Source organism: Rutilus rutilus (genome assembly GCF_951802725.1).
Source record: "Rutilus rutilus genome assembly, chromosome: 1".
Taxonomy (NCBI): Eukaryota; Metazoa; Chordata; class Actinopteri; order Cypriniformes; family Leuciscidae; genus Rutilus; species Rutilus rutilus.
Genome location: NC_140209.1, coordinates 42337123 through 42346703, shown reverse-complemented (window position 1 = coordinate 42346703; position 9581 = coordinate 42337123). Strand labels below are relative to the sequence as shown.

The 9581-nt window shown below is 39.2% G+C and overlaps 2 protein-coding genes across 3 annotated transcripts; both read left to right on the top strand.

Moving 5' to 3' along the window:
* Positions 1-972: 972 nt before the first annotated feature.
* LOC311294221 (uncharacterized protein) lies at positions 973-4160 on the top strand. The gene is made up of 5 exons (XM_084414978.1): positions 973-1490; positions 1710-1808; positions 1960-2119; positions 2360-2483; positions 2667-4160. Exons 2-5 carry the CDS (start codon positions 1716-1718, stop codon positions 3718-3720), a joined length of 1431 nt encoding a protein of 476 aa, XP_084271104.1. The 5' UTR covers positions 973-1490; positions 1710-1715; the 3' UTR covers positions 3721-4160.
* A 922-nt stretch (positions 4161-5082) lies between these two features.
* On the top strand, positions 5083-9375 carry rras (RAS related). Of its 2 annotated transcripts, none has more exons than XM_084415382.1 (7): positions 5083-5413; positions 5718-5811; positions 6025-6112; positions 6369-6471; positions 7315-7423; positions 7509-7627; positions 7708-9375. In XM_084415382.1, the coding sequence occupies exons 2-7, from the start codon at positions 5728-5730 to the stop codon at positions 7793-7795; spliced, it is 591 nt and encodes a 196-aa protein (XP_084271508.1). In that variant the 5' UTR covers positions 5083-5413; positions 5718-5727; the 3' UTR covers positions 7796-9375. The 2 variants fall into 2 exon arrangements, with proteins under 2 accessions (XP_084271508.1, XP_084271507.1); XM_084415381.1 differs by having other exon boundaries at positions 5105-5444.
* The last annotated feature ends 206 nt before the right edge of the window (positions 9376-9581 follow it).

Below are 9581 nucleotides of genomic sequence, written 5' to 3'. Positions count from 1 at the left end.
TGTGTGTGTGTGTGTGTGTGTGTGTGTGTGTGTGTTAGGGATGGGCACAGATATTAGGAGGGCTGACCGCTGAATCTCACACATGCACAAAGCACAAAGTAGTATCTCTCAACACATCATGGTCTAGGCCCGACTCCAGCTCTAAGATGTTAGGTGGCCCATAACAAAGGTTTAAATTTGGTATAATTCTAATTATTTTCAACCGGAAAGCAGAATGGAATAGTAAAAATGTAAACTTTGGTTAACTTGTTTTTATAATCAAACTTGATATTTTTACTATTCCATTCTTTCAGGTAGATTAATCACAATTATTTTCTTCTATCTTCAGGTTTATGCATCTAACACTACTTTAATGGTGGGTAGAAAAACAAGATGCTGTCAAATTTATAGAAAATAATATTTTATACATGAGTGTTATTTGTTTCACAGTATAATTTATATTTTTGGACCTGAAATAAGACCCAAAGCCATAAGACTCTGGGTGGGCCAAGCTTATGATTAGCTTGGCCTGCACATTTAGTTTAAAAGATATGCTGCATCTGTCCAGTAAACATGCAAAACTCTTTAAAGACAATGTCTTACCATCCCATTATTGTAAATTAATTTGCCTGGTTAAATGGAAAATGCAAGACGGCTGTTTAGTAGTCCAGTATGGTATAGCATAAATACAGTTTAATAAATTCAATTTATATTTTTTGCAACTGTAGCTCGAGAAATAAAATTCATTGTGGTACAACATAACAACACATGACATAATTCATATATAACGTAATGTTTGATGCAGGTTGCAGTGCGCTACGTGAGGTTGTTTAAAATAGTATCAATAGGTAAATGTGGACTAGTGAACTAAGCGTTCTGAATTATACATTTTGTTTACCAGAGAAACTGCTCGCATGGGACGTTGCACACGAGTCTGCTTACAAAATCATCTAGATAGAAGGATATAAAAGAGTCTCATTTGACTGATTACACGCACTCGATTTGCAAATGAAAGCGGCGTGTTTCTGTCTGAAAGGCTACAGGGAGTAAAACACGATTCATCACAATAAAAATGCCGAGGTCTTCAGGGCAAACTGATGATGGCGAACAAACAGAGCGAGAGCGAGAGCGAGAGCGTGCCCGCGCGCACGTCAAAGAGCAAGCCTGGCCGCCGATTGGCTGAAAATGACATCACATAGAATTGTACTATTCTTAGCTTCTGGAAACGGGATGACCTCATCTTTTTCCTCCCTCGCGCAGGTATAGACATATAACAACAAATAATGCGAGAAGCGCAGACAGAACGGAGAGGAGCACGGGAGCACAACTACTGAGAAGAAAGACCAAGGAACTGTTTATTATCGCGCAGATAGGCTACATATATTTACTCCACGCGTTATATGCTTCCTCCTGTTTGTGCTATTTACAACGTTCATCCACCAGCTTTGTTGGACTTTTCCAACCTTTTTGGACTTCCTGCGCATTCTGCTGATTTGTAACTGACTGGACTGGTGAGAAACAGCTTTTGGTTTATTCTAAACGTGTAACTTGCCAATTTTCATTGTTAAATGCAATTTATCAAAACTTTAAATCCTTTTAAGGCATACCATTTGGCCTGCTTTTATGATTCTGGCTGTCTGTTTAGTGCGTCATATAGGCCTACACAAAGAGTTGTTTTGTGTGTATTGTTTCTCCAAAGGTTTTAAGGTTAAACCATTTTTTTTTTAAAGCAAGAGATGGTGTACTACAGGGACAGTCAGTCCGAGCGGCCGCCGTTGTCCCGTATTCTGCCGCATCTCTACCTTGGTGCAGAGACTGACGTAACCCAGGTATATTTACAGTCCTCTAATGATTTATCAGTATAGCTGTTAAAGAGTATCCGCATCTTTAACTTATATTTGCTTCATTTAACAATAGTTTGTCCTCGTGCGTAACATTTAAGTTACTTTCTCACCTTTCACCCGCTGTTCGTTTCCACAGGACGGTTTGTCTGACCGAGGCATCTCGTACGTACTAAGTGTGAGCCGATGTTGCCCACAGCCTTCATTTCTACCCCAGTCCCAGTACCTCCGTATCCCAATAGACGACTCTCTGCGGGATGACCTGCTTCCTTGGATCCCTCAGGCGTTGCACTTCATTGGTGAGGGACCCGGAATCCCACTCCTTACATCAGCCTGCATTTGCATCCCAACTGCATTACATCATTGTTAGCTACTAGCATCGATAATATGGAAATAGATTTGTTTGTCTGTGTAAAAAAAGAAAAGAAAAGATAATAATATGAGGCTAATTTGAAGGCTATTTTATGCATCAGTCCCCTGCTGGAAAACCCTGGGTGGGTGTACACTATTAAGTTTTAATCGTATATGTTATGTTGCAGATGGGGCCATGTCACTTGGCTGCTCTGTCTTGGTTCACTGTGCTGCAGGAATCTCTCGATCTCCAGCACTTGCTGTGGCATACGTCATGTATAGCCTGAAAATGGATCTGGATCATGCATACAGGTAATGTGCATACGTTGTTTTACTACTAGCCTACTTCTTTCATTGTCAATGTTTAAGAAGTGACATTTTGCACATAAAAAGAGTCAGAGGTTCTGGTGATGAACGATATATTGTTTGTTTGTTTTTATTTAATGGATGCAGATTATTCAAATGAGTGAAGTATCTATCTCATCATTCCTTTAGGTTTGTGAAAGAACGCAGACCTACAATTTCACCAAATTTTAACTTCCTGGGTCAGCTGCAGCTCTTCCAGGGAACGCTTTCTTTGAAGAATAATAACACAAACCTTCACGCTCAGCAGTCAGTCAAACCTTTGGATAACTGCCTGCAGCCCACCAATGAAAAAAACAACAGCAGTTCTACAGCGGCACTGCTAACTAACTTAAACCTGCAGAACAGCATTGACAACAACTGCATTATTGATGGATGTACTGAGGATTCCAAAGCAAATGTGTACTGTGAGAACATGAACAACCAAATGGAAAATATTCAGAGCAGAGGCCAACTCTGTGAGGTGATGAATCCAGAGTTTACCTTATCTCTTTCAGACAAGCTCGGCGCGCTCACTCTCCGCACAAATCCCGTAGAGATACAAAGACCAGTAAACATCGCATCTCAGACACAGCAGGATTCACCAAAGTCCAACCTACCTAAGCCTACTTACCTTCAGATTCCATCTCTAGCGGAGAAACGCAAAAGCCTTACTCTTTCCCTTACGCCAGTGGGTGCAGTTCCTCAGACTCACCAGAAGGGGTCATCAGCCAACAGCTGTGATCTGAGGAAGAGCCGTTCCGCAGTTGACCAGACGGGGGCGTTAGAGGACTTGGGAAGAGCCGATATGGAGCCGTCAGGATCAGAAACCAGAACAGATCCAAAAGAGGCAAACAGGTTTATCAACAAGGAGGTGTCAGCTAGACACAGCTGCTCAAGATCACAAAGAATAAAGAGTAAACTAAACCGCAGAGCAAACGAGGAGCAACAAAAAACAAACCAAGTGAACCATTCAAGCACACAATCGCACAGGCAGGTCCAGGGACCATGTGAGATCAAAACCTCCTCACAGGAGGTTACCAGTGGTGTAGAAGCAGTGGAGGGTATGGATGGAGACAACAGCCCCTTGTCTCCAGTCAGTCTAACGGTTAACAAAATATTAGACTGGGGAGAACGCATGCTGCTTGGGGTCCTACTTGGCCCACGTATTAAAGTGGGACAGGCTGCTTTGCCGTACAGATGTTGAGGAGGAGGGACTGGTTGTATGAACTGTGCTACTACTTAAAGATGAAGTGTAAACGAGGACTTTTCAGAGAGGCATTGCTAAGGAACCGTGTTTATTATGTACCTCCCCATTGAGCAGAAGGAACTTAAATGAAGACAGCGACATGGGTGAAAAAGCATAATGTATGAGTGTGTGAATTCACTTATTTATTTGATGAAATTGCATGTTCCTCTAAGAGTGTTTGACAGACTCAAGTCATCTGATGGACTGGTGATATGTATAAATGACAGAATGTCTGAAAAAACACTTGCGATTTGTTCTGTTATAATGCACAGCCTGCCTGTGACTTTATTTATTAAAATACACTGATAATTGACATTTATAAATGGGTATTTTGCAGGTGGAATTTTAACACTATAGCTTGTATTGAAAAAGTGTTCATTAAAGACAATTATTTTATCTCTCTGTCTCTTTTATTTGAGCAACTATTTTAGTGAATTTTATAATAAAATGTTATTAAAAGACAAAATCTAGCAATAAAAGAGCCTCTATCAAAGCCATGTTGATCAGTTGGGCTATAGACCTGTGCCTTTTAAGTTAAGAAAAAACATAGTGATTATAATATCCTTACAGTTATACCGAAGGGTTTTCTAAAGCTGAGGAATTTGTTGCATCAGGCAACTGAAATTTAGTCTCCTTACTTGGTTTAGTCACAATGAAGAGGAGCACCATTTCCCCATACATGTTGGGAGGGCAGACAGTAACTGGTGGGTGTCTCCAAACAGATTTTTACTACTCCCTGTGTGTCACATTCTTGGAGGCTTTTGTTTAATACAAGCCAAAAAGTGATTCAGCATCCACACTGATATTGCCAAGAAATTACACATGAATATACTATAAGAACAAAGGCAAATGTATAGAATCAACATATCACTCACTAGGAATGAAATGCACCATTAAATAAATAAATAAATAAATAAATAAATATAAGATACAAAATATTCTATCTCGACAAACATAAAGTTCAAATCAGCCTCATTTTAAATCAACCTTATGACCACAACATTTTTCAATAGATTATTACTCCTGTTTTTAACTCTTCGAGCTGAATAAAAAACGGACAATGAATGCAGAATTAACGCTCTGTGTTAAACATCTACCGTAACTCAGACAAGCCAGGCCCTTGGCCAAATATGGGAAAGACGACGCTCGAATTACACATTTATCATATAGCCTTGCCTTCTATTGCGGAAATACAAGCGTAGTAACAGCAGAATAGTTCATCGAATCATTCGCATCAGCCAATTAGAACTCGCCAAGGCTCACCGATTACGAAATGATTCGTGCGATGAAAAAAACAACAATGGAAGCCACGCCCATTTCAGGCATGCGTATGAGATGCACTGAAGACGAAAAAAAAAGTTGCCCCTGGTCATGAAAAAAAGCTATCGGAAGCAAGAGAGAGTCCAGAAATCACCAAGAAAAATCCAGAGGGCGGACATTCCTTTAAGCCTGGAATTCGCTGTTTATCTCCATAAGCAAGATGGTTTTATCGCCTGTACAAAAGGGAGAATTTGTCGGCTAAATCTTGCGGATATAGTGTATTAAAGTTGTCAGAGTATTCGCGGGTTGGCAGTGGACTAAGTTGTCTGACTTTCGAGTCGCTAACTTGGCACCAGAAGGCTAATTTACTCAAGGCGGCTGCGGAAGAAAGGTAATCGGCGGTCATTGCTCAGATTAGCGCGGTATGTGTTTTATTTCCACTTTAGAGTTATCAATCTGATTCTGCAAATGCTATCGTTTTGTAGATACTGAATCATGGAGCTTTGATTGTGATACATACTTGCCCAAATCTGTAACATTGTAGCCTATTGTAGAGGTTTATCAACGATGCCAGGCCTTTTACGGTCTCAAATCTGTATGCTCCGTTGGGCAGTATTATTTCTCTTAAAACCATTTTAGTTGAGTAATACGACATGATTAGTATTGTTAAATAACCTTATGTTACATATTTGCAGGAGTAGGACCATGTCAACGGAAGAAAGATATAAGTTGGTGGTCGTGGGCGGTGGAGGTGTGGGGAAAAGCGCCCTCAGTATTCAGTTCATTCAGGTAAGCGTGTATTTTTTAGTACTTCGTATGAAATAAAGATGTATTTATGTCGCAACATGGGGCAAATACGCGGTGGTAATTATTTCTGTGGGTGTGTTGTAAGAGTTGTGTGACGTTCAGAGTACAGTGGGTTTTTCTCTGCATGTTCCTTCATGTTAAAGCCCTTGTTTAGGAGTTGGTGAACCAAAATGTTTTCTTTGTTTTCTTTTACAGTCGTACTTTGTGTCTGACTATGACCCGACCATTGAAGACTCGTACACTAAAACCTGCACCGTGGATGGAAAGGAGACACGATTAGACAGTATGTGTTCTTTATAGGAAGGAATGAGTGTTAAAAGCTCCACATGTTTCCTCAGTAGGGAGATTTTTGTCAGAGTTGCATCATTGATGATTCATTGCTGACTACGGGTTCCTGCCCAGGTTTTGTTTTGACTTGCTGTCAGTACAACATCATGCCAGCTGTGTTTAAATGACTAAAATGTGATTTGTTTGTGTGGATCAGCTCGTCTGGTCTATTTACCTGGGGTATGTTTTGTTTTTGTGTCGTTCGCCATTAGTCCTGGACACAGCAGGACAAGAAGAGTTTGGAGCGATGAGAGAGCAGTACATGCGCTCTGGAGAGGGTTTCTTACTGGTGTTTGCTCTTAATGACCGTGGCAGGTAGGTGTTTTCCAGAGTGTGTTTGTGTGAGCATGAGAGGAAGGCAAATAGATGGCTCCTAACTTCTCTGTGTGACGAGAACAGAGAGTGTGTGTGTGTGTGTGTTAAAAATAAAACCACAGAATGTGTTTGTGATGAGAATGAAAGTGCAGGTTATGAGTGTTCATGTCATCAGGTGCAGAGTTGAGCCTCAGCAGCTGAACTGAGCCTTTCTGTGGCCAGTGTAAATGTTGAGGTTTCACAGTGTACGAATCCTTAGGGGCCGTTTACGTTCCTGAAAATGTGAACTTTTGAAAACAAGTTTCAAAGTGCAAGTTTTTTAAAGCCATAATGTTATTTTCTCTGTGTAAACTACAAAACATGAATTTGTGAAAATAGTGACATTATGTGTATGCGCATTACATGTTCAGCCTATACATTGTTAGGTTTAGTGAAGTTTTATAGTTTCAGTTTATATTTTTTTGTTTTGTTTTTTGTATAATGTGTTAACTAGTAACATTTAACACAGTTAAATTACTCAGCACAGTATAGTGTTATTTCTATTTAGTGACATTTTTATGTTTAATGAGTGTTTTTTTTTATTTTATTTTTAATATATAATTTTTTCCTAGTTATGTGAGTTTATATTTCAGTTCAGGAAAATATTTAATGTAATTTGTTTTATTTGTTTGTTAATAATAATAACTTTAGGAATTTTAATATTCATTTATTGTAAGTTAAATTTACAGGCAACAACCCAAGAAGAGTTCAATTGTAATGACCTTCTATGAACTCTGTATTATTATGATTTTTTTTGTAAAACTTGTTATTCTAATGAACTTTTGTTGGTTCTCTCTGTTTCAGTTTTAAAGAAATTCAGAAATTTCACACTCAGATATTGCGGGTGAAGGACCGAGATGACTTTCCCATAGTTCTTGTTGGCAACAAATCAGATCTTGACCAGCAGAGAGAGGTAATGTTTCCGTATTCCACAGCTGTGTGAATTTTGAATGAAAAATAGGCTGCCAATTCATATGTGTGCGTCCCCACCCAAACAGATCTCGAGAGAGGAGGCCATGTCATTTGCCCGAGAAAACAGGATCCCCTATATGGAATCATCAGCGAAGAACCGCCACAATGTGGAAGAAGCCTTCATGGAGGTTGTGCGAGCAATAAGGTATTTGTAAAAGAAAACAGCTCTTATGAGATTGACAATGCTGTGGATTATGATGAACTTACATTACCATCTCTCCTCAGGAAGTTTCAAGAGACGGAGAGTCCGCCACTCCCCGCTAATCACGCGAGAAAGCAGAAGAGTGGTGGCTGTCCCTGCACCCTGCTCTGACTGCCCCTCTGCACTGTTGCCTAGGAGACTGAAGCCCTCACTCTCACGCCTGGTGCCTTATATGTCTACACAGTGTGTGTGTGTGTTTGTGCATATGTGTGTGTGTGTGGCACTGTACGCATCAGTGTTTTAGCGGCTTTTACAGTATGTGTGTATGAATGGTTCCCAAGAAGAACTAGGCTGTATCAAATGAGAAAGAACCTGTTGGAAAGGGGGGCCTTTAGTCTTATTTTGCCCACGTGTTTTATGTAGTGCCTTGTAAAATCATGCTCTTGATTTTAGATTCAAGAACAGTATTTGTTTATTTCCATCATGGTAAAAGGTCACAGACTGATTTGTGTGCCACGAGAGAGATTTTAAAAAACATTCATCATGGAGGAGGTGAACAAAAATGACAACGCATATTTAAACAAACCATGTAAGCGATGTGCTGAAAAAACCTTGTGATGGTTCTGGTGTCGCCTGTATGTACAACATGCATATATAGTGTTATTGACTCACACAGACAAGTCAGAAAGTGTTTTATTGGCCCAGACCCCTGTTCAGCATGCCCTCTCTCGGAGGATTTATTTAGTCAGTGGGACTGCGCCGAAATGGCTGCTCTAGTCTACCTTGCTACCCATCAGTGGCTAGAAATGTATTCAGCCAGCTTGTTTTCATTAATCTCTTCCTGATAAAGCAGTGTCTGATGACTAAGACATGATGTGGTTTTAATAATTGAGCATTTTTAGTGGAGAAGCAGTGGTGTTCAAATATTGAGTCCAGTATCTGCAGTGCTAGTATTCGTACAAACCAAAGGCTATACTGTATATGTTTGCACACCAGCTTTGTCATCGTGAATAGTTATCTAATGTAGTTTAACACTAAAATGGACAAATCGTGTGGTTTTATTGTGGGATTGTTTTGGTGTGTTTCTTTTTTTGTTGTTTTAGTCTAAATTTGATGTATTTTTGAAGGTACGTCTATTTGTGCTTATGTGCAGAATAAGACATTCTGTCTCCAGGTTCACATTATTGTATATGACGTGCTTCGCTTGTGATTTTTGCACCTTCATTAGCAGACAGTGATGCAAAAGTGATACAGAGGAATTGCCAAATGAATTTACTAACAAAGCATGATATTAGTCAGTGTTGTGAGGGAGTGAGTCACTCTGTCTGTACATAAGTAGAACGGCATAAAAACAAGACTAGGTGCTTTTTCCTTAGTCCCACGATAGCAGTTTATTATGGTATACTCGACTCTCAAGGGAGATTCTACACACAATTTACGGGAATTTTTAATTAAGGGACATGGATTTTTGTTTTTTTACTGGGACAAATTCTATTGTAGATCAGATTTGTCGGCTGCAAATAAGAACAAAGCACTATTTAATTTCGCAATGGTAACAAAATTACACAACATTGTTACATGATGATTCTCATTCATATAATTTCATGTCTTAAGTCTGATTATTTCAGTTTTTTTTTATTTAAGCTACTTTTCTTGGCTCTGGAGAGAGATCAGACACCTTTCATCTTCCAATTTTGTATCTAAATCTAACAATATTCTTTTGTACACAATTAAAATGTTTTTAAACGTTTCATGTAAGAATTTGTGGGTGACTGATTTGTTGGAGAGTGATTCATTATAAAAAAGTATTTGTAACAATTTTCCCATAACGTTTTTGAACACAATTCAGATACTCTGAGCTGATGAATTGGGAAATTTAAAGATTAAAGGATTATTTTTCCTGAATGTATGATAATCTGTATTGACATACTATTGCATTTAGACACCAAATAAGGTT